Source organism: Cupressus sempervirens, chromosome 10 (genome assembly GCF_028749045.1).
Source record: "Cupressus sempervirens isolate cs-2001-9-10 chromosome 10, ASM2874904v1, whole genome shotgun sequence".
Classification (NCBI taxonomy): Eukaryota; Viridiplantae; Streptophyta; class Pinopsida; order Cupressales; family Cupressaceae; genus Cupressus; species Cupressus sempervirens.
Window position 1 is genome coordinate 543,730,827 of NC_143127.1, and position 26,537 is coordinate 543,757,363.

The window sequence follows — 26,537 nt, forward strand, 5'->3', positions numbered from 1 at the left end:
ATGGTGAGCCCTTTGGTACACCTCCAAGGAATTCTAATTGAGCTCATTGGCTCCACAATTTCTTGGCACACCCACAAGGAACTAGGTGCATCTCAATAGAGAACCTTGACTTTTAGGCGATTGAGACAACATAGGAAACTTGTTTACTAACAAGTTCACCTATCTCAACCATCGACCAAGACCCATATGACACAAATTCTAATTTCAATGTTCACTCTTAACCTTGGGCACACCCCTTACTCCCTTGATTGATCCAATACTTGATCCCTACTCAAATGTATGAGCATGATCCTTCACAATGTTCCAACACACTTCAACCTACTTGAATACAAGTTCCAAAACCATATTTTCAAACAAAATAACAAATCTCAACTATGGGCCTTCAATTGCCTTATCTCATTGCTTTATCTCAATCTTTTGTGAACACATCCATGATCTTATCTACGACTATGATACCAAATGTAGAATCTGAAATAGGGGAAATATAAAGAAAAATAAAATAATAGAACTTTAGACACTAAAACATGAATCTTTTATTCATTTCCTTCAAATACACAATGGCTCCTATGACACACTTTCTATTGTGTAACTCCATTACTCATTCCTTATTTCCTCAAATAATATTAATTTTTCTTTCAATTCTTCATTTTCCGTTTAATATAGAATCTGAAAGAGGGGAAAAACAAAGAAGAACAATATACAAAGAAAATAATAGAATTTTACTTGCACTAAAACATGAATCTTTTGTTCATTTCCTTCAAATACACATTGCCTCCAATATGAGATCTTTACACAATGGCTACTATGACACACTTTCTATTATGCAACTTCATTAGTCATTCTTTATTTCCTCAAATAATATTAATTTTTCTTTCAATTCTTCATTTTCCTTTTTACCCCTTTTCTATTCTTTGTCAAGATTTTCAATTTGACAAAAATATCCATCTCTCTCCTTTCCAAACTTCTTCAAATTCTCCACCAATTCTAAATTACACTTTTCAATTTTCTCAATTCACCATTCAAAATATCTTTTCCACAAATTAGAATTTCATTTTCTTGTCTAGCTTCCCCATTGAAATAAATATAAAATCTTACACAAATCACACCTTACCAAAATTTTTTCTTCAACCAAACTTAGAAGACATGAGTTGGCTTCCTTGATGAACCTTCTCTAGTTTTTAAATTTATCTCAAACACTGCTGCAGAAATCATGCATGCTCAAAATCTATTTTCATGCTCTCATCTTCTTCAAACAATTTCATTCAAGATAGTCTCACAAACATACCCCATAACACCTAAGCACTGGTTCAAACACCTTGTAATGAACTTGCATCAACATGATCCAACATAAAAAGTGGCCCTTGTTTAGAAAATACTCTCAAGTCTTTTCGTATTGTTGTTCGTCAATCCATCTTTCACGATGTACCTTCAAGAAAATGAATTTAAATAATTGAAATATAATCATAGAATTATTATTATTTATTAAAATATAGTAAAAACAATTTGTGTTCCTCTAAATTTAAAAAATAAAAAATATTTAGAAACCATAAATATATTCACTCAAATTTAGAAATTACTAATCTATTACTTTATCAAAAAATAAAAATAAAAATATATCTTAATGCTTATGTTAGGATTGTGAACACGTTTTAAATTTTATAATTACAATTATGGTTATTAATAAGCTTATTCTTGAGGTTATATTTAAAATTATGATTAGTTTTATTGTTAAAGTTAGAGTTTTATTATGGTTAGAATAATGTTTAAGTTTTTACTATTTTAAGGTTAGAATTGTATTTATAGTCCTTTTTTATGATTATGGATAGAATTGCACATTTGGGAGGAGGTTTAACATTGTGGTTCATGGTCTATTCACTTCATTCCTCTAACTCAATTATTCTTTATTTTAAAATAAAATAATCTTAAATATATTTTTATTTAAAAATTCATTCAATTAATATAATGATTAAATTTAAAACATTTCTATTCCATAGACAATCTGCTGAAATGTTATTGTTACTTTACTTTACTACATTTAAAAGGTAAAAATAAATTTAATTTAAATTCTATTGTATATCACAATAATAAATATTTTAGAAACATTACAAACCTATAAATTTTTTTCTTTTTTTATTTGAATTGTTATTCAAAATTTAAATATTTAAAGAACAGAAAAATTATGAAAATATGAAAGAAAAATTAAAAGTTTTGTAGAGTTTATTAAAAATTATTAAATATTTTGTAAGACTAATGAAAAGAAATAGTTTATATTTAAATAAATTTAATTAAATGAAAATAAAGTTTTATTAAAACTATTTTTTTAATTATAAAAACTACTATAACTATTTTACATTTCAAATTAAAATACTAAAAATATAGCTGTAACTCCCAGACCTCCTAGAAGTGGATCCAGAAGATCAATGGATTCACTCGGGATCGGCCCCCCTGCAGACGTGTAACAGTTGCCCCAGCTACAACTATTATGCCGGGCTAAGGGTACCTTCTATAGCGGCGGCCTTTTGCCTGCCTGCCCCGGCACGACCAATCGCCCTATATCCATAGTTCCGAACTGTGCAGCACCATCGACGGTTTAGAATAGTATAAAATTATAATAGTTGTATTGTTTCTAAACATTATATAAAAAAGAGACCTAAATTATTCCTATCAATTTATTTGTAAACGAATTTTGCAGATCTGACAATGACAGACAGTCATGTGGATGGGGATGATATGTTATGGAATGACCATGGATTTGGACGCTGGGGGAATTCTTCAGCTGCATAGCCGGCTTCTCGGGTTTTCACAGTTTCAGTCGTGGGTTTCATGATTTTTTCTGATTCGGTATTGGAATCTAGATTTCGCGCGTTTGAATATGTCGAGCAATAATCAGAGTCTGCCGGAGGTGAAGGCCAGGAGATCGAACAGAAGAAAATTTCTGCCCGGGTGTTGCCTGTGCTTTTCCTCGTCTCGTGGCAAGTGTAACGAGAAAATTGTTGCGTATGAGACTTCTTTGTCTGATTCAGAAGTCCATCTTCAAATTTCATCCCCCAAATCAGTGCCGCTGCCTCCATCCTGCAAACTAGTGCCTCTCTCTTCGAACATTGCTTTTCCTCACCATGCAGGTAGGTCTATCGATTTCCCATCCTACCTTTGTTTATTTTCGATTTGCATGTATTAACGAACGGATATTAATTTCATTAACAGCTGGGATAGATGATCAAGTGAATAGTGTAATTCGACTTCTTGAATGGGAGGACGAAACAAATGTCGCCGTAGCAGTTATTTTACACGGGTTTGGCGGCTTGGGGAAAACAACCCTGGCAGATGATGTTCTTGCCACACTCGATTTGCAAGGATGGAACTGTTTTACTGCTGTGCCTTTCCAGAGCATGATAAACAATCCGGATGGACAGGGAGACGCGTTTGAAAACATGAAAGCATTCATTTACATCGACAATTGCATGCTGAGGAAGAAAGATCTTGACAAGCTTGTACCTAAGTCCTGCAAAAAGGTTAGACTTCTCCTCACTGCTCGAGATAAGATGGTTAGAGACGTGATCTCAGGCTGTGGGATCCTTACACGCGTATACCCTGTCAGACCCCTCCATTCTCAAGATGCCTTGGACTTCTTGTGCAACAAAATGGGATTTTCTAACAGGATGCAAATACCCCAGCATCATATGTCTCAGATCAGCGAAATTGTGAAGATATGTGACGGCGTCCCCGCTGTTCTAGAGCGGATAGGTGCATACATATGTCATAGCCTGGACAAGAATGAAGCTTACATGCGAGTAATTGATTGGAATAAAAGTGGAAAACCTTTTAGTACCGCAGAAGAGTATATTATAGAAAAGAAGGGCCTTCTCTTTGACCTGGAAGAGCTTCCAGCCTCTGCAAAGGAAGTTTTTTTTGACATTTGCTCATTCTTCAATGGCTGGGATTGGGATAAGGTTTCCTGTATAATGGGTGAGGATGAGCTGAATATCCTCGCAAGGAGAGCTCTGTTGTTGAAGAAAGAGGAATATGAAAACAGGGTGATGGTCCGCCCTATCATTTTGACTGTAGGTCGCAACTTGACAAGGGGCAAACGATTCACAAGTGCGCATGACTTGACTAAGGTGCTGGAAGGAAACAATCTGGTAAGGAAACACACGATTCCTTTGAAACCTGTCATTGCTTGCTATAGTTTATTTTCTCCAGTTTCATATTTATGTGCTACCAGTATGACATTCGAGGCATTAAAGGGATTTGGTTGCAAGACAACATATGTGAACCTTTCCTTATTTCGGCTAAAGAACTTGGTTTGATGCACAAGTCTTTGAGAGTGCTCGCCCTTGGGCACATGACGATAGTAATAAACGGGCAGTATTGTACACAGCAATTCAAACAGATTATTTATTTTCAAGCTGGACCGATTCCATTCATTCCATTTCATCCTACGATATTTCAAGAGTTAAGGTGTTTGGATTGCAGATTAGCTCACAGAAAATATAATTTGGAGCTAAACAAGGCAAGTAGACTGTAATCTATTCTTTGGACCTTGTTCATATAATATAGTCCAAAAACGCAGTTAAAAAAACCCCTAATTAACCTTAACGCTATTGCCTTGCAGATGTCCTCAAAATTGAAAATATTATGCTTGAATGGTGGTCGATTTGAGACTGGATGTAATTTTGGGAGGATGCGAGGTTTACAGACATTAAAATTGATAGAGTTTTAACAGCTTGAGTATCCTTCCTGAAAACCTTGGATTATTAGCCCTATTGGGAGAGCTGGATCTAGGTGGATGTAAAAAGCTTAAAGTTGCTGCCAAAAAGTTTGGGAGATCTAAAAGCTTTAAGCAAATTGGGTCTACGATATTGTAAGTCTTTACAAGAACTGCCAAACTCGCTTGTCAAACTCAGATCTTTGAAATATCTAGATCTTAATTCTTGTGAGCGTTTGCCACAATTGCCAGAGGATTTTGGGTCATTGAGCTCTCTGGAAGAGCTTGATTTGGGAAATTGTTCACAGTTGAAAGAGCTTCCTAGTAGTTTTGGGAAGCTTTGCTCATTGAAGCTGTTAACCCTAGTTAGATGCATTAGTCTCAGTCACCTGCAAGATGATATCAAAAATTTGTTAGCTCTGGTCAGAATACAATTTGTGGGCTCCTGCCTTGTAAGTATTCCGTGCAGGCTTATCAAGTTGGTAAAAGCTCTTTCATTCGATTGGTGTCCACAGCTGACGAATCTTCCAAAGCGGCTCATTGAATTTACAAGTTTAAGATATTTGGACTTTTATGGCTAGTTGAGTTTGGAGAGGCTTCCCGAAGGTTTCAGTCACCTGAAGTCATTGGCCGAGCTAAATATGGCACGGTGTTCTTCGCTACAAGAATTGTCGAGTGATTTCCATTGTCTTCCATCATTGCAAATTTTGAATTTGGAATGGTGTGAAAAGTTAGAGGGAAAATGGATGGACAGTCTAAGAGATATCAAAACATTGGAATTGGTCCACATTGTTGGAAGCCCAATGTTGGAAATGCGGTGGACAGAAATGGTAGAGGAAGGAGATGCGGGGCCTTTTGCTGTAACTAAAGGCTGCAAGGTGATTTTATTCTTTCTCATATTTCAAATGGAAGGACTCTGAGATGTGTACATCTATATATATGTGAATGAACTATTTTTAACGTATCTTCCCATTACATTTGTCTTGCAGATTTGGAACAATGTAGAAAATGTAGATAATATGTTGAATAAGGCTGCATCAAAGTTGTTTCAGCGAGGAGTGCCTTCTTACTGACTCCCATGGAGAGACCTTTTCTGTCTCCACCGTTGCACCAAACACTCTCCTCTTTCTGCTCTATCATTATCCCTGCCGTCGAAATAGTTCTGTAAATTATCACCGCATATGGAAATTACTGGAAGAAGTTGTGAAGCATGAGCACCCACTTCCTTTACAAATGATTTATGTGGGCAAATGTCTTGGTGAGTTATCAAAATGTATTGCAGAAAGAATTATGGCGTATGCTTCTGTCGACTCTGATGCTTACTTTTTCTTCAGAAAAGCATTCAATGTTAGTTTTAAATCATCTATCAATTTTCTTGAATTTGTGGTTACTGAGGTTGTTGCAGATGAAGGTGGTCGTAAACACTTCTCCTCATGGGAAAATGTTATGGGATCATGTGTGCAATTTTTGTTGACTAAATCTACACTATATTCCCGCCTCCAGAAATTGGCAGAAACACCACAGGAGAGTAATGGGAAGTTGCTGAGAGCATTGTTCGATCCAGCAGAATCAAGGCAAAGTTCCATCTTCCTTAGAAACTCAATAGAACATGTAAGATGGTTTTACATTTCACTGATTCTAGTCATCCTGATAGTTGCATCACTCCAATCATATCACTACTTACACCAATCTTTCATCTGTTTGACAACTGCAGATGGGAGTTGATCAGCTACATTGAAAGACAGTTCTGCTTTTAATCAACGTGGATGAACATGACATGGATGAGTATCTATTCAATTCTTTGACATAAATATATTCGAAAGCAAAGAGCAACGATGACATGGAAATGATCTCAATTCCGATCCCTGCCGAGGTTCGGGGTGCATATAAGATGTCACCAGGTTCTGATCTGGCTGGGCTGGAGAGCATATTAAGAAAAGTGCCATGGCCAGTAGTACGAAATCCTTGGTCGTTGAAGACAGAGGTGTACTACTTTTTGATAGGAGAGTACTGTAGTCACTGGAATCCGACCACATTAGTGGTAATTGACCCAAATGGGAGAATTTGCAATAGAAATGCACTGCCACTGGTAAAGAGATGGGGGGCAGAAGTCTATCCATTCTCCGATGAGAAAATGGAGCAGCTTGGACGGCAACAATGGCCTCGACAGCCTCGTGTAGATGAGTCAAGAGTGAAGCGTGGTGCTAAAGTTTCTTGGGCGCCCATGCCAGTCAATTTATGTGATCTTGATGGCAGCCATGGTGATTTTAGAGTGGACACACGGCTGATCTGAGAGCTACTGCCAGATCCTCTGTACTGTTGCCTGTTTGGGGTTGTGAATCCGACTTAGACCCAGATGATTTAGAGGATTAGATAAAAGACAAAACAACTTTCAGTACATCTGGAAGATCTCCCAAATATGTTTAGCCAGCTAATATGCCTATGGAAACCCGCCAGCAGATGGGTGAGGAAACGTATATCTTACCAAGGGGGTGTTACCTGTCAGTGTTAATTTTTCGCTCCAGTCACCAGTAACATGCGAAACTTTCAGATTCAGTCACCCATAACTTGCATCTGTTCGCTCCTTAAATTGAGAATATGGGAATGGTAGATCTTCTTATGATTTATGTAGGTGTATGTTACTATGTAGTATGCTAACTAAAGAGAAGTACACTTTATTGTCTCCACTACTTTAGAAATTACATACATCTATCACCTGATTTTTGTTTCGATCTATATATATATATATATATATTTTTTTTTCATTTTAATTGATACAATGTGATCATCAGAATTTTTATTCTTGGCAGTTCTGGATTTATTTTTCTGTTAGATCTGTTTCCTTTTCTAACTAGATTTGTGCTAAATATTCTATATGGTATCAGAGTTTAAGAACTAGATTGAAGATCAGATTTATTAGACATAATAGAATTTTGAGCCTCTTCTTTTATCATTGCATACAACTATTTCGAATGGAAGGCAAAATATTCTGCTCATATGGTATGGTGTCATTTTCATCATTTTACATGATCTCAAGATTTATGTTTGTTTATATTTTTGTGTATGATTCTTTCTTGTACTAGAGAGATTTCAATTTCTTCCAATTTTAGTTAGTTGCTTGACATGGTAGTTTTTATAAAACTTGAAAATTAAATTTGTAATTGATATCAAGAATTTGTTGATTTCTGGTTTGTGGGAAACACTTTTTTTAATGTCAAGTATTTATAAAAAAAATTGGTGTTTCATACTTTCAACTATTTATAAATAGCAAGTGCAGACTCATCATTTCCATTATTTGTTTCTCTTACTTTGCTTTTCTGATCTTCCCTAATCCTAAGTTTCCCTCTATCCATCTATCAAATTTCTACTTCATTATTATTCCCAGTTTCTTTTGGAGCACATGGTCTTTTTCAAGTTTACTCCTTCTATTTGTAATGGCTGCTAAATCATCTATTGTATTCAAATTTGTTCAAGTTGGACCCATTTGTCAAATTTCTACTTCTATCAATATTTCCAAAGTCCTGTTCAAGTTCTCTCCTTCCATTTGTAATGGCTCTAAAATTATCTACTGTATTCAATTTTGTTCAAATTGGATATTCAAAGATTGTTCTTTTAGCTTGGCTATGAGATATTTTAAAAGAATCTGTGCATAATTCATTTTTGTAAATAGTAAAAAATAGAAAAAAAGAAGAAAGAAACAATCAATTTAAGAAAGTATATAAATCATATCCATACATTTTAATTTAAATGCATAAGGTAGTATTCTTAATAGTTCTTTATTTTGTAGTGATTGTTGTTGCTGTTTCTAAATCTTAAACAGGAAATATAATATTTCTAAATTCAAAATATAAAAAAATTGAAAAATGTGATGTTTGATTCTAAATCTTAAATACAAAAATATAATATTTCTAAATTGAAAAATTAAAGAATGTGATGGTTTTTATAAATCTTAAATCTTAAACATAAATTATAATGTTTCTAAATTCAAATTTTGAAAATTCAAATTAAACACTTGTCAAAATAATATTTTATGTTTTTCAATTTTCATTGTAAAAACATATAGATAATTGTTTAAATTTTGTAATAAATTAATTTTACTATTTTTGCATTTGCTTGGCTTATTGGAATGAGTATGCTGTTATTTCTATTAGTTAGAATATTTGGAATGTTGCTGAATTTTATTGATAAATATTGACAATTTCTGAAGGACTATTAGTAAGATTCCCTACAGTCATGTCTGTCTCTGGATAGTTGGAAAAACACTCATTGTTTGATGAGATAAATATCTCTACCTTCCAAGAAGGATATGCTTTGAAGTTGAGCATTCTTCTGAAACTTGTGTTTTCTTGGGATTATGGCTATGAGAGATATGCATGGTATTTCATCGATTGTCACACAGAATGTCGGGTCAGAATCCGAGGCTGATGATACACCGATCCAATTAGGTAGCGATAGAGAACAACATGGATGGATCAACACATAGGAATGGATTATTAACATGGAGGAGATTTCTGATTTTAATCGCCTATGATCGCCCTCGGATGTGTCCATATTCAGAGTTCCTAGCTTCCCCAAACAATCAACAACAAGAGGAGCTTATGTCCCTACAAGCGTTTCATTGGGCCCATACCATTACAGAAATGCACTGGTTTCTCTTATGCACCAGCATAAAGGTAGAGCCGTTTGTAGAATGCTGATGAGGTACAATAATAAGCACTGCCATGAAGATTTAGCTAGTATGGAAAATGATAGGATCGTGGAGCTGCAGATGACAGCCAGGAAGACCTATGAAGAGAAGATCTTGGAGCTAGAGAGCCAAGTCAGGAATACCTACGAAGAAAAAATTGATTGCGAGTCTATGGACCTAGCTCGGATGCTAACTTGGGATGGTTGCTTCATTCTGAAAATATTAAGGACTCTGGGTGGTGAAGAATTCCTAGTAAGGGGAGCGGATAGATGCTATGAACCCATATTTGAGATGAACAAGATTAATTATACTGGATTTCATATTCTTAGTGCCATTTTGATGCTTGAAAATCAAATTCCATTGATCGTTCTCCAGAAGCTACTTCATTTGGAGCGTGATGGGATAGAGGTCCGGAGAAAGCTTTTCCGTGTGCTAGTGAAATCTGCAGGATACAAGTTCTACCCATTCAAATATGATATGAATGAGTGGCATGATATGGGTAACTGGTTATGGCCAGAACAGGCACCACAGCAACAGCAACCGGAACAACAACCGCAGCTGCAGCCGGAGGCACAACAATAGCCAGAGGCACAACAGTAGCCACGGTTACAAGATCACCATCTATTGGGTTTGTTGCACGGCCTGATTGTGTCTCCACCATTTCCTCATGATGCTGACCAGGCAGATCGCGATGGTCAGAACGAACCCACGAATGCCGTCTGGTGCATTCCTCGTGTAGTAGAATTAAGAAATGCGGGGATCAAATTTCGTGAATGCAATGGAGGCATCAAAAGTATTAAATTTGAGCAGAAGAGCTCCACAATTTATCTTCCTCCCATCCAAATCACAGACTACACTGAGGTGCTCTTCCGTAATCTGATCGCTCTTGAGATGTGCAAGGCATCTGAGATCAATTACGTGTCGTGCTACCTGAGCTTAATGGATGACTTGATCGACTTAGAAGAAGACGTGTATTTGCTTAGAAAAAGTGAGATTGTTACAAGCTCCCTTGGAAGTGATGCAGAGGTTGTCGAACTATTCAATAGTCTATGTAATGGAGTAACTGTGAGTCGCACCGATGCCTTCAAACAACTCAAACAAGAAGTATATAAGAAATACAAAATTAAATTGAAGGTGTGGGGGGAAAAGCTTGTAAAGGAGCATTTCTCATCACCTTGGAGAAGTTTAGCTGTGGCCGGGGCAATTCTTGCACTGGTGCTCACAACTCTGCAAACTGTTTACACAATAATTCGAGTAAAGAAATAGCCTCTATGATGTTTCTTTACGTTTTCCAAGCATCTTCATATGCTTGTGATTATGAGGATGATAGAAGATAGGTAGCTTAGTTATTTGTACTAATCTTTATCCTGCATCCCATTACTTTTAATAAGTACCACACTGCTGATCAAGCACTTGAGGCTATGCCCATTATTTGTAGCAAGTACTAATCGTATTGAGTGATGATTCTTTATCATTCAATGTATGTAAGAATTCACATGTAGATAGAATTAGGAACACCATTCTAAAATTTACCTTGTGTTGATTGATGTCGCATATGTCATGAAAAGCTTTAGTATAATTATAATCACCATAACAATAATTTAGCAGGAATGTGCTTCTAAGGGACTTTCAATCCATGTCACTACTAGGGAAGAAAGATGGCTGATTTTTTGTTTTGATTACGTAAAAACAGGTTTTAACGGGACCCGAAACCTTTAACAAAGTATCAAAGAGTAACTAACTAAAGAGTTTAGAAAATAAAAGGCCTTATTAAATAGAAAAACTAATATAGAAACATGAGGCCAAGTACAGCTATGCATAAAACGACAACAAAAGGAAAGCAAAAGGATAGCACCTAGACAGCTACAAAGTTTTCAACTGGTTCGCTGCTTGATCTACCAGAAAGTTCATATTTTCTGCAATGGCTTTCATTTCTTCCAGCTTTTTCGCTCCCCCACCTGCATTCTTCTTGGAGTTGGCCTTGGTGTGCTTGCTTGGCCCTTGATCCTCATTCACAATAGAGTCAAGTCCTCTAGCCTGATCAATCTTATTCAACAATGTATTGAAATTATCAGCAATAGTTTTTAGCATGTTACAATTTTTATCACCCAAATTCTTGATCGTTTTCTCCATATTGCTCACTTTGGCTTCCAGGCTCTCCATCCTTTTTTGGATATCTTTATGAACCTGTTCTAAATTCCTATTTTTGGTTTCAATTGGAGGCATCCTTTTCATTAATTTTTTAACCTCCTCTGTATTACCAATGGCTGATTTTTCGTTGTACTACTACTGATTTTGTTCTTTTCTAGGTTTGGAAATATGAGAGATCAAGCTTAAGCTTATTGATTGATGTTACAGACAAGACAAGGTAACTATGAGATGACTTGAGGACATAATATTTATGTTGGGAGAAGAGTGAAGAGGGTATTTTGGATTCTGTAGTTTTTTGCAGAAGATATTCAACAGAGTCCATAATGTAATGTGAGATTGCAAGCCCTGCTATTTTTTTACTTGGCTTACCCTACATCTTAGCTTAGGCTTTTTTTGGTCACTTGGATGAATCGGAGCTTTCTGCAGTTTCTATTTCTATAATAGTTATTGTTAGTTTCAAATTTGGCTTGCTGGTTAGTACAAATTTTTTTTTAAAGGAAATGCTTGTTGAATGCATATTTTTGTGTTGTTTGTTTTGAAAACTCTCAGATTAAGAGGGTTTATTCTTTCTATTCCTTTTTGTATCTTTCTCTATTGTTATATGAGAATTTAGATTGAACTAAAATGTGTCTTTAATGATCTTTTAGACAAATATGGTATATAGGCATTGTCATAATCTTTATATGTTCAAGATATAGTTTTTATGGCTATTTAATTCTTATCTGAATATATAGTTGTTTGTAAGATTGTGTTGAGTCCCTAAAATTTTGATTTAAATTCTTGATTTGAAACTTGTTCATGATTGAAATTAGAAGCCATGAGTGTTATAAGTTGTTACTGAATGGGGTAGATTGTATATTCCCTTCTAGTGAGATTGTGTGCCTAAATCTTTGGTTTAAACTCTTGAGGATTTATTTATTTTATAGAGCATGATCTTGTGTTAGGTCACAAAATATCTTTATGTAAGAATTCATTGTGGCCTCTTGATACTTAAATCATATAGAACAAGTTTTTATCATATTTGCTCTTTATATATGTAGACTGTGACTACAAGATCTTATTCTTGATTGTAAGTAATGTTTGGTCTTATATCAAGTGACCGTTAGACATGGAACCAATTTAATGCAGAGAGATTCGGTTTTTCATTTATTTTTACATTACAATGCCACAATTTTTTAAGGGATAATCAGATTTGGCGAGCAGGAAAGCATCAAGTTTCTTCTGGAAACCCATCATTAAATTAATGCTGCATTTGGTTCGTTTTCAAAGCATATGAGACACTTTGTATATCGTTAGTTCCAAAGGCTGATATTGGTCTCTATTTGTATCTTTGTGTGTTTTTAACTTTCTTCCATTGTAATCTCATGCATATAGATGTGGTGCTTGGAGTGAGAATATGCTTGTTCTTTGATTCACCAACAGTAGCCTTTAGTACTCCCCCATTGGAATGTGACTTTTTAGAATAAAAACCATCCTGAATTTCATTATTTATAGGAGGTTTTGATACGCCTTTGCATATAGGCACTATCTTCACCATTCCAATACCATTGCAATAGATGTATGCAACCAAGAAATGCTGGATTCTTTAATTAAAAAACAGCCAACTGTAGTTGGGTTTTCCCTATAGACCTTATAAAATGAGCAAATAACAAAAGCTAGCATAACTAGTGAGAGGCCAAGAGAATCCATGTCCTTGGAGCCCAAAGTGGCATCCAGCAACACATGCCATTTGCTTGCCTACTTAATTGAACTAATAACTATGATAATTTCTCCCATACTTCCGGATTGGACATCCATAAAGCAGTCATAATTAGACTTGTAGTTTCCTTTATCTATCAAAACCGAGGGACTGTCTTCAAATGGTGCAGTAAAATACATGCACTAAGTTACCATTGTTTTCAATTAAGGTCAATACAAGTTTTAAAGGGACCCCGACACCCTTACATGCTCTTGCAACATAGATATGTGTTATGTGTCTTTAATGACCTTTTAGGAAAATATGGTATATAGGCTTTGTCATATATAGGAAACAAGTTTTCGGGATGGCTTTTTTTTGGCTGAAATAGGGGCCGGTAGGGGACGACTATATATATATATATATATATTAATGAATTTCAGAATTACATAGCATTGTCATATTCGTCATAGCAACATAATTTAAAATTATCAATTTCATTCATCAAATCAGCATAGAACATAGCAACAAATCGAATCATCGTCTAAGAATTGGAACATAGAATGATATCAAATGAGAGAATCAATCTACCATAGATTAGACTTTAGAGCCCTTTTTTATGGGTTTTGGAGGAAAATCGAATTTGTTGTGCCAAATCTTCCTAGACGGGTAGCAGGCATCTTGTTTGGGCAGTAATCAACTACAACAATTTATTTTTGGGCAATTATTGCTGCTATTAGAGCATTATCAAAGCTGAAAATAATCTAAGTATTCCTCAACCCAGCAACAATCATTTCTAGGTCTGCAATATGAATATCAAATAGAAGTCTGATTTACAATCATTTTTCAGGTCTAGTTTGTTGAACAAAAGTTGAAGTTTTAATTTTTAGTTATAGTTGGATGCTAAGTTTGTAATGGCTTCCAAAAAAATATATTTCAACATGGGTTATATTAACATATTTTATTATTTTAATGTGGGGCCAATGAATGGGTAAAAAATCACTATTTTTTAATTTTTATTTTAAAGTTGAATTTTATTTTAAAATTGGAAACTTCAAGCAATCCCTAGGACGGATGGGAAACGACTACAGAGTCCCAAGGATGGTCAACACCATTTGGAAATGCGTTGACGATTTTTGAAGTTTCAAGGATGGGTTTCTGATTTTCTTGCTTGGGTGGGCATGGCTTGGAAATGTTTTCGACCATCCCCAAGTCCTCGAAACGGGAACAGTTTTTGAAACTCAAGGCTTAGGGCTAGAAACGTGTCCCCGTGTAACATAGCTTGCAACATACATATTCAATACTAATCACAACCATCAAAATAACTACCTGAAGAAACAAGTAGCAACCCAAATTGTCTCTTAACAGACAAATATTCAACTAGTAACAATAATAGTCAATATAGTTGCCCAACAAATAGTCCCCTGGCATAGAGACACAACCAAAAGAAACAAAAACCACAAAACCCAAAAAAACCAATAGAGACCCAAACTAACCAAAATTAGATAAAGTTGCTAAGAATGAGAGCAGTCTCCTCAAGTTCATCAAGCTCATGAAGAGCCTCATCCAACTTCACCTGCTCTTTGGGATCTTCACTCTTGATCTTCTTCATGTTAGATATGGTTCATTTGCTAGGGCTAGCACTAGTTCTTATGGAGGTGTCAACATAGTTGTCCACATTGATTATCTTCTAGTTTTCAATCATAGCATGGAGGTCCTTCATATTAAATTAAAGAGGCTTTGAGTTTTTCATGGTTGTGTAGAAGGATCATTCTTAGCATTGCACCATTCCTATCAATCTTATCGAGGATATTTTGAACTCTGGAATCAATCACCTCAAGGATGTTCTAGAAGCCTAGTATTAACAAGCTTACTGAAATGGTTTCAATTTCCACATTACTATTATCCATGATGTTCTCTTACAAAGAGCCACCTTTGTTTTGACCATGCTAGAAGCCTCCTTTAACCTCCTCTCTGTTTTTCCCCAACTTTTAAACCTTTTTCAAAATCTCTTTTATTATCTAGTTGGGGCTCTTAATTTCTTTGACAACCCATTTATCAATTTAGAAATAGTAAGTATATCTCGCTTTGATGAGATATAAGGAGGTTTGATGAGACAAAAGTTCTTAGGAGTGTGAAGTTGATGGATAGTCTTCATCTACTATAAATGTAACTTTATGGGGACCATCCACCCATAAGGAGGGAACACAACTCTAGGAAATGTAACATTCACATGATGTTGTAGTTCTTGCAGTTAAATCTGGAAAAGCCACTAAATACAATGGAAAGGTCATAAGCACTTTGGCTAGTACTCAACTCTTTATAAACCCTAACATAGAGGAGGCAACAAAATTGCAGTTATGATTTGATCAGAATGAGAAGGATATTTTATCATCATCAACATAGGCTATAGATGTACCCTTACGAATCCCAATGAAATTTTTTTTTGAAATTGAGGAACACACAATGAATGTCTCTCAACCTTTTGACTGTATTCTAAAGGCAACAATTCAGTTCATAAAGACAAATTCGGTTTACTATCCATCTTGCCCCCTTCACTTGAATGGTAAACAATGTAAAAAAAAAGGTTCAAAATACTGATGAAACATGGACTTGTGCAAAGTGCAAAGACACCTTTGTAGATTGTATTTATAGGTACATACTTTAGCTAAAGCTAGTAGATCATACAGACACACTATGGGCTATTGCTTTTGATAAACTTGCCACCTTCATTCTAGGTATGTCTGCACATGACTTGTATATGCTCCAATCCAACAAAGAAACAAAGATTGATGCAGATATGATAATCAAGCAAGGATGTTTGAAACAATCCATCTTTACTATCTCAGTTGTATATGATTCAAGTGCCACTCAAGGTCACTTGAAATTGACAATCACCAAAGTTGATGCATTGGATGTTGATGGTAAAAATGCTTCCTTGCTTGAGATGATTGATGATGTGGAAGATAAGAATGCTTAAATATATCTCTATTGCTTCTTATTTAACAATACAATTACATAGATGCACTTCCAGTGCTGATGCTAGGTATAAGCATATTAAGAATATTATATATTTGGTGAATTTACATGTTTATGCTCACATTTAGAGAAAATGTTTCATTGCTCAAGTTAATTGATGATATCGATAACAAGAGGGGTTAAATATGCCACTAGTTGTAGCAATGGAAGTACAATTATGTACTTGTATTATAGAGAAGAAGCATTGCTTCACGTAATTGCACTTCCATTGATGTTGCTATGTACAGCCATATTCAAAAGTATGAAATGTGTGGTAAATGAAAATGTTTGTGATTGCATTTAGCTAAGTCCAATGAGTATGTTAGGTAACAACTTATTCATTTGTGATATATCTTTAGCGAAACTAAAAATTGGTGATTTAATTCAACTATTTATAATTGCATTAGGTTATATGCATATTAAAAAAATTGTATATTTGGTAAATTTAAGTGTTTATAGTTGCATGTAGATACGTTTGATAAGGATCTTTACTAACATCTTAGACCTTTACGATATATTTGTAGTGAATGAACAAATTGGCGATTGAATCTAAAAATGATATTTCTAGCCATTTTAATAAGTTATCACATTTTTTTTTGACATTGATGTTATTCTTGTCTTATTGTGTGAATCATTTTCAATATAAGGTTGACCATGAAGTGTATGTTATTGTTTGCAGATAATGAGTTCCTCTCAAAATTGTCAAACATTGCTCGCAGCAATTGAAAATAAAAGAAATCAATATCGTAAAAGAGATCATGAGTATTATGCTCACCATAAAGAAGAAATCAGCATTCAATCTCTTGTACGACACAACCAAAAAAGGAAAAAATGTTTAGCAGACATAGAAATGAATACTATGATACCAACTATTCATTCAAGTCATCTCATACCCCATATACATACGGACTTTGCAATAGCTTCTAAGCAATTCCGCACTAAGATAGATGTATTGTCAAACATGCGAACATGCAACATATGCAATGAATGTTACCCTGGCATCCACACCTCTTTAATTGATTGTGTTCCAATTTTCACTAGATGTTCTCATGAAAAAGGGAGACATCAATTTGCAATGTCCAATAATATGGACCCAAGAAAACAACTAGAGGAATTAACAAATCTAACCCAAGTTGAAGAAATGCTCATAGCACGAGTAAATCCCATAGTGCAAGTAACTGATGCTCATGATGGACAATATAAATATTGTGGTCACACAATTAGCTTTCCACAAGACATTAAATCAATAGCTAAATACCTCCCACACAAAATTATAGATTTGGATGTCTTAATAGTTCAATGACTTCATACCCATGGAACTTACTATGAATGCTATGTAAGTAGGGGTCGTGTTTGGGCTGTATTACAATATAAAATCAAATATGACCCATACTATAAGGATGTTCTAATTGACTTTGATTGTCTACAACAACTCCCAGCTACAAGTAAAGACATTTCAAACATGCTTCATACTGTTGTCATAGACCTTACACATGACCTCTCAACTGAATTTGAACATACATTTGGTGAGGATGAAAATGAAATTAACATGACATTCTCAACATCATTTATGGCTAACTTACCAAATAGACATGTGAGATAGACATCATCAAAGAAATATTGCAAATTTCAGTTGCAGAAGAAACCCTTATTCATTGGCCAGAATTTTATCCTTCTCCAATAAATGAGTACAATACTGAGGCAGTTTTGGATATGGCTTTTCCCTCACTCTTCCCAAACAAAATTGCATTACCAATGTAGCCTCACTATCAACAAGTTAAGATGCATGAATATGTATTGCACTTAATGAGATACCATGATAGTAGATTTGGGAGCCACCCAAGGTTCCGCTATTTTGTATTGAATCTAATGATGAGACATCAAATTCAGGGACTCTCTTCTATTTTTGTCAAGAAAAATCTAGACAACTACATCCCAACCACCATTGAAAACCTTCACTTGCACATACAACAATTTCCCAACACTCAATTGGTTGCAGAATTGATGCACTTTGGCTCTTCCTTTGAGGGGAACTTGTGCATATTGGAGTAAGCATCGTGGTGAACTTTCAAATATGATCAATGAAATAGGAACCCCTACTCTTTTCTTCATGTTTAGTGCTACAGATACTAAATGGCTTGAATTACAATGACTCTTTCCAAATGACCTTCATTTTATCCTTCGCACCAACAAAGAATGCACAAACAACATTACTAATAATCTGCATACCACTTCCCTATTCTTGCACCAAAGGTTCACCATATTCCACAAAGAAGTAATAGAAAAAATCTTTCATATGATAGATTACTAGTATAGATATGAATGGCAACATCGAGGGTCAGGACATATACATGGATTCATTTGGATTCCTGGTGCACCTGACATGGAAAAACTTGACTGGTAGAATCATGAGGAGGTAGAAAAAGCAAGATCATTCTTTGAAAAATATGTGAATGCATGGAATCCCCACACTCCATGTTGTAGAAATAAAACATGATGTCGTTCTTTACAAGAAGATCCTTGCTTGTTGGAAATAACTACTATATTTTCTAGAGATATGCGTACTGACTATGAGGAATTAATCAATCGCGTCCAACAACACATGCACTATACTGAAGCAATGTGCTTACACAAGTGAGGTAGCATTATAGAGTGTCACTACAAAGCCCATTGGTCTAAAAGTGCGAGCTCATCCTTGGTCTATGATGAGTTTGTAAAAAAAACTTATGTTCCAACTCGGAATGATGATAGGTTAAATATACAGAACCCAAATATGATTTCAATATGGAGAGCCAATATGGATTGCCAACCAATTGTATTGAAGATGCTTGTTCTTAAATATATAGCAAAACATGCATCAAAGGCATAAAGAAAATTAGAGAGTTGTATCGAAATGCTAACATGCATATGCAAACAACAAGCAGGTGAAGATCACACACTATTAGCATATTGTAAATTTATGTATGAGATTATTGCATATCGTGATATTGGTGCCCAAGAGACATTCCATATGCTACAAAAATTACCACTTGTTGCTTGTAGTCGCTCTTTTATAACACTAAATGTTAGATGTAAAATTTTCCAATGGATTAACAAAAATCTAGGTTATAATACATTACTAGTGAGTTATCTCCACTCCTACATACAACGGCCTATTGAGGTGGAACTAATGCCATTAATTGAAATGAAGAGATCATTTTCATTCTCAGCTACTCGGAAAGGGTGCAAATGGAAAGTAATGAAATATAAGGCAATTGTCAATGTTTTCCCTCATTTCTATTGTATTCCTAATGAGAATTCTAAACAATTTGAGACATTTTGTTGGAGTGAGATTCTATTATACAAGAATTACTATAGCATCTCTATAGATATTGGTCTCAATAAAGATGACATTGTTGCAAACTGGAAACAAATGAAATTAAGTGACTACTATGTTTGGCATGTGGACTGCTTAATAAATGTACAGGTTGATCATGAAGAGGATTTGGATGATACAAGTGAGATGGGTGCAAGACATACAAATGAAATGAATGAATGTGAGTTCCTATCACAAATGGGGCTTGTTGGTGGTGAGAACTTGTATACCCTTGAAATGCTTGCTCGACGTGACTTTTATAATATCAACAAATGGGATGAATGTTCTATACCTTCCCATTTGAAGAGGACTGTAGAACATTTCATAAGGACAAACAAGACATCCCAAGTAGATGACCACTCCATATTACGAGAGTATGCTCTACTATATCCACTATCTCCCAAACAAGAAGTAGCACTTGCCACTATCAAGGAGCATTATAATGATATCTCCTCCAATAAACCCTTCCACATGATCGTACAAGGAACAACGAGGACAGGGAAATCATACTTGATACATTGTATTAGAGATGCACTTTGGGTGTTAGCATCTAAAAAAAAAAAAATCCACTCCTTACTATTGCTCCTATAGGAATTGCAACATTCAACATACATGCCTCAAGCATACATGCTACCCTTAGAATACCAATAAAAAAAATGTACCCACTACGTGGAAAATCTCTACTAGTCTTTCAGGAAGAGATGAGAGATGTGAAATACCTCCTTATTGATGAATTTAGCTTTATAGGTCCAAAAATTCTTTTGAAAATAAATAGTAGATTGTGAGAAGCTTTTCCCCATCAAAAAAAGATGTTCTTTGGAGGTACATCTATAATTCTTGTTGGTGACTTGGCCTAGATACCCCTATCATGGATAAACCAATCTATGCGTCACACTCAAATGCCAGATACCTTTGGGAGCAATTCACAACGGTTATCACATTGACAACCATATTTCATCAACAAGGTGACTCCCAAATTCAAATTGACTTTCGTCGCATGTTGCAAAACATGTGCAATGCAGAATCGACTAAGCAAGACTAGGAATCACTAATGCAACATACAAACAAAACACTATGTGTTTTCGAACAAATTGCAATTGACCAATCAATTCACCTTTACTCTACAAACATGTTTCTTGGGCTATACAATAGAAAAATGCTTAAATTACTCAATGTTCCCGTTGCACTTAATATTGCAATAAAAACACACTTACAACCAAACCCCGAGATTGATGTCGATCGACTTCCAAGAGAACTCTTGTTATGTAAAGGTCAATGAATAATGTTAACGACAAACCTTTGGATTCAAATAGACTTTGCAAATGGATCACTTGGAGAGGTGGTTGTTATTGTGTACACATTAGTGTAAACCCCCAGAACTACCTCTAAATGTGGTTGTCTGATTTGATAATTATAGTGGTCCACCTTGGGATGAAGGTGACCCAAAAAGTTTACTTATAACACCTATAACCTTGGGTAATCATACACAAATACAACTATCTATGTCATGGGCCCTCACTATACATAAATCCCAAGGGCTGACACTTCAACGAGAAACAATTAATATTGGTACAATAGAACAACAAGGTTTGACTTTTACAACTATATCAAGAGTTAAATCACTTGAGAACCTTCGTATAGAGCCACCATTCTCCTTCAAATGATATTCAAGAATGCAGAATAACCCATATACCATTATCAAAAAAAAGGAAGAGTCTCGATTGTAACAACTCTCACTATAGAGCAGACAGGTACAAAGTATCCCACTTTCCTTTAACATATACAGATTTATGTATGTATACTTCAGCAATTTTTTAATTGGTTACATTTAAGCAATTCAATATCATCTTTCCCTAATGTATAATGTTTTTGTGTATTAGGTATGGTGAAAAGATGCCCCTTCTAGTGATGTGACATGATTTCCTAATTGATGCATATTTGCATATATATCCACTATCATCTATTTGTTAATGATGTCATTTATCATATTTCCAACAACTGATATTTGTACAACACAACAACAATGTTTGACCTTTAAATCTATATCAAGAGTTGTTTGATGCATATTTGTATATATCCAATGTCACCTATTATTGAAGGTGTTTACCATATTTCTATGATTGTTGTTATATTGAATGAAAGTGATTATTGTATATGTATTTTGTGGAGAAAATTTATGTAGCATGCTTTGTCTACATAGTTTGAATTATAATTATATTAGTTAAAAACTCCCCATAGAACCTAGTTGATGATTGATTATGCGAAGTTAACAATGTTTACTTTATTTTTCATTGTTTGCATTCCTCTGATGTCATATTAAATATTTGGAAGACACATATGTAGAGGCTATCAGCGTACCCCTTTCTCCTTTGGGTGCAAGTGCTAGTTATCTAGTTGGGGCTCTTAATTTCTTTGACAACCCATTTATCAATTTAGAAATAGTAAGTATATCTCGCTTTTACCATTTTTAAGATGCCCATAGTACTGTCTCTGTCATCTTCTAGCTCCTCTGAGTCTAGATGCTCTAAAATGTCCTTCCTCACATTTTTATTATACTCAGGTTCATAATCCGTGTTATGAATTTCCTCATTCAAGGGAGTAGCTAAATCAATGTAATTCACTAAAGGGGAATTAATACCCTCATTTACTACTTCTATACGAACACTAATTTGCTCCACTTTTTTGTTGTTTCCAGTATTCATTTTCTCCATTTTGTCATAGTTCTCTTTTTTTGTTTCATCCTCTTTATCATTGGTGTTCTCATGTAAAAATTTTCTCAAAGTGGTTGTTACTAACTCATCGAGATTATTCTCCTCTCCCTGTTTCCAAATTCACTTGCCCTTCTATTTTAGAGCTGGGACTATTCGCAGTTTCCAAATTCACTTCCCCTTCTATTTCAGAGTTGGAGTCAGGACTATCCTCACTTTCATGCTATTGGCCCTTGTTCTTACTATCCTCCTCCGTGGAATCAGAAGAATCCTCTGAAGACATTCTCCTCTGATTTCATTTCTTCCTCTTCCTCTGAAGAGCTCTTTTTCTTACTGCTTTCTCCCTCATATTTTCCTCTTCAAATTATTGTCATTGGTTCGCATTTCCTTGCATTGATCTCACATTTTCATCAACAATTCTACCCACATTTTTTTTCCTTACAGTATTTTATAAATGAACACAAGAAAACCTTCATGGCAAACGAGTTTAGACTTGTTTTCCCAATTCTTTTTCAAACTATGGGTAAGGGATGTGGGAATATAATATAAGAAGGAAACCCTAATCCACTACAAAATATTTTATTATAACTTTCAACATTTTAGCCCAAACGAGTTTAATCTACCATGTCTCATACAAATTAGACTGATCCTTAACCAAAATTCCCCTCTTTTCTTATCCTAGGAATTTCTTGATGACATTCTTTAGCAATTTTCACATAATTCTTAAAAATGGTGGCATCGTCGTAGGCTTTTATACTTGAGTTTGGCAGGCCAGTAACCTCAACAATTAAATCTATAGTCAAGCCAATAATTTTACTATGTAGCATTACCTTCCCATCATTCCAACCCTCTAGAAAAGACCTAGTGATTTCTTTGTCGCAATCGAGTTTCTTTAGGTAAGGAGTCCCTCTACCTTTCTTAAGTCTTTTTGTGATAGCCTCATCATTTCCCTCTACCTTTCTTAAGTCTTTTTGTGACAGCCTCATCATTTTTCCACTCCCAGGTTCTAGAACACCCATCGTGCTCGCAAAGTAGTTTGATTTTCCTTTGAAGTTGTTATGTAGAAACTAGAGCTTACAAAAGAGCACCCATAAAGCGTGAGAAATGAAGGTAGCAATTATCAAAAAGTAAGCTAGTAACTTGTTGCTCCCATAATATGTGCCACTTGAGTTGTTTGTCTTGTCAATTATTGATAGAAATAAAACCGCTCTAAGGTTAATCCTTTCATAGTTGATGATATTAATAGCTTCATTATTTAAGTTAATAGTTCCTCTCCATTACATAATTTAGTTGGCTCCCATTTGGTATCAATGTTAGCCATAAGATCTGTTGCGCTATTTGTTTCCCTAAAGTTAGCTGACACATGAAATTCTCTAAAGCTTTGGGCCTTTTATTTTTATCTATGATATGCCTTATAGTCAAAAAGGACTTTTTCTTTTCCTTTACATTTTTGACAATATTTGTTATCACCTTCTAGCCAAACATTATCCTATCCTATTTCTTTAGCCAACATTTTAGAGTGTAAAGTAGCCATTGTCTCCGACATGTGGTTAGTTTGAATCCCCAATGACATTGCCACTGCTCCAGTATACTTATCAATTTCATTCCTTATTACTCCACCACCACTAGCTCTTCTAGGGGTTCCTCTAGCTACGTCATCAAAGTTGATGTAGTACTAGTCACGAGGAGGGGAAGGACAAACAAGGCCTTCTCTATTCTTATTTGAGGGATTATTAAGGAAACCAAAATCCCAACTCCTTAACACAATACTGTTAGCTTCATTAGGGTCCATCCGGTATAGGGGAGACAATTGAAAGTTCTCTTAGATGCTCCTGAAAATCCTTTCACCAAGAATTTTAGGATTAGAACTTTTTTCTTTGAAAATTTGATTATTTTACTCTTTTCATACATTCAATAAATAATAACAAGCCACCTTCCAGATTGAGTTTGCCCCTTTATGTTTGACTGGATAGTTCCATTGATTAAAGAAGTCCCAAACAATGTTGGGGAAGATCCAACAAACATCCAACATTGAAGGAGGGTTGACCAACTTCAAGAGAGAAGTGACATTTTGACAAAATATGAGCAACTCTTTCTAGCTCTTGAACACAGAAATATAACCTATTAGGAAGGATAAAACCTTTCTTTCAAAGGTTGTCAATAGTCAACATTTTATTTTGCAATAACAACCAAAATAAAATGTTAAATTGAGGAATTAGAGTTTTAAATAAGACTTAGACTAAAAGGGACTTTCCAAGTCTTTAAAGTGGATAGTGAAAGTTGAGGCCACCAAAATTCTTCCATTTGAATCATTGTTCCAATTTTTGTTTCATTAATTCTTGGTCAGATAAACCAAGAATTCAAAGAAGGGTCAATGGGGGCTAGCTTTGGATTGATGTTTTAAAGTTTTATCCATTCATTTTTTCTCCAATATTGACAACTTCATTTCCCATAATATTTTTATAGATTTCAGCATATTGAGAATATAAGTGTTCTAAGGAAAGAGGTTTAACCATTATCTGGTTGTCTTCCCAAAAATTAATCTTTCTACTCTTATCTAAGATCCATCTCCTCCCTATTTGGCAATTTGCTTCGATTTTTGGATATTGTTCCATATGTAAGAACCTTTAACATATTCTTTAGTGTCAAGGTTATCTTTGAGGCAAGGAGTGTCTTGAAGATATTTACTCTTGATTATTGAATTCTATTCTTTCTCATCCTTGAAGATTCTCCAAAATTGTTTAGTAAAGAGACATTATTCATCATTGTGATGGTTTAAATGCTCATACCTCCTTTCTTCAATAATTTACAAACATTATCCCATGAAACTAAGGGTAAGTGACCCTTCTCCTCAACACGCTAGTAGACTTGGCCTCTATTTTTGATGAAAATTGGTCGAATGATCCACAAATGGCCTTGTCGGTATTTTCTCCATCGCAATTTCAACAATCCCTTGTTTAGGTCAAACTTTCAATGCAAGTCCTCATTGAAATCAACACCAACATTTGGCCATTGTGGTTGTTGCAAATTCAACCATTTCTGGTTGAAATGGGTGCCTCATCCAACCATGATGCCAAACCAATGATGATATCCTGGTTAGTCATTTCATCAAAATTGTGACAAAGGTTGGTTGAGCTTTTGACTAGCCTTGGTTAAGGTTTAGAAATTGACACCAATATTTTTCTATATGTGGTTGTCAAACCTTCCACCAATGTTGGTTGAAAAGGGTGGTCCATCTGACTTGGATTCCAAACCCATGATGGGGACCTTGTTGGTGTGTTGGTTAGAAGTTCGACCACGTCTGGTCGAAAGTTTGACTAAACTTTGTTAAGTTTTGACCCAGATCATTCAAAATTTTAACAAATATAGAAGGTTTAAATAATAAAATATATCGCTATAGCTACAATGATGAAGCATCGAGTATCAACATATACTATAGTGATAGCAGCAGGGTCATCTTCAAAGCCGGGTGAGATATCGCTATAACATATAGTGATCAAGTTTATTGATATATGGAGAAGACATATTGTCAATATGGCAATGAGCGATAAAGAAAGGTGTATCACTATAACCTTTAGCCATCATCGACGAGTAGGGAAATGAAGTTTTGGTTATGACAATGGGCGATGACGTTACTGGTGGTCAAAATTGAGCTATTTTGTTTTGGCGATCAGTGATGAAGTGGGTTGTATTGCTATATGATATTGCAATTAGTGCTTTTAGTGATCGAAGAAAGGAAGTTTGTGTTGTAGCATTTAGCGATAAGATCAGTTGTTCGCCATGTGTTATAGCAATAAAGCAATGTGATTTTCAAAAGGGGTTGCTATTGTTTATATCAATGGATCAAAGTTGATTGCAGATCACATTTGTAGAATAATGGACATAGTGATGAGCGATGGGCATTTGCAAATCGCTATGTAGTATAGTGATAAGATGATAACTCACAACGAAGACCAAAACTTGTGATCACGATACTTTAGTGGAAACACCTATTAGAGGTCAAAAAAAGGGGATTTCCTATATAGCGATGAGTGATAGGGTTATTGCTATTGTTATAGTGATAAGTGTGAAAAGTAATACAAATTACTATTCAGGGGATGAAATCCTAAACCTATGCTACATTTTTTGGAGACATAGAAGAAGTTACTACCGGCTTCAATACTTTTAAATGTATAAAATAGTTAGTGGAGCTCTCCATTTCAGAAAACTAGAAATAGTCATAAGATTTGAAGGCATGG

At 35.0% G+C, this 26,537-nt stretch overlaps 1 protein-coding gene and 1 pseudogene across 1 annotated transcript; both read left to right on the plus strand.

Moving 5' to 3' along the window:
* Positions 1–2,408: 2,408 nt before the first annotated feature.
* Positions 2,409–7,470, plus strand: LOC149535044 (uncharacterized). Its single transcript, XM_089806516.1, has 5 exons — positions 2,409–3,122; positions 3,205–5,583; positions 5,695–5,963; positions 6,111–6,316; positions 6,420–7,470. Exons 1-2 carry the CDS (start codon positions 2,873–2,875, stop codon positions 4,305–4,307), a joined length of 1,353 nt encoding a protein of 450 aa, XP_089662642.1. The 5' UTR covers positions 2,409–2,872; the 3' UTR covers positions 4,308–5,583; positions 5,695–5,963; positions 6,111–6,316; positions 6,420–7,470.
* Positions 7,471–9,203: 1,733 nt separating this feature from the next.
* LOC149535045 (putative UPF0481 protein At3g02645) lies at positions 9,204–10,658 on the plus strand (annotated as a pseudogene).
* The last annotated feature ends 15,879 nt before the right edge of the window (positions 10,659–26,537 follow it).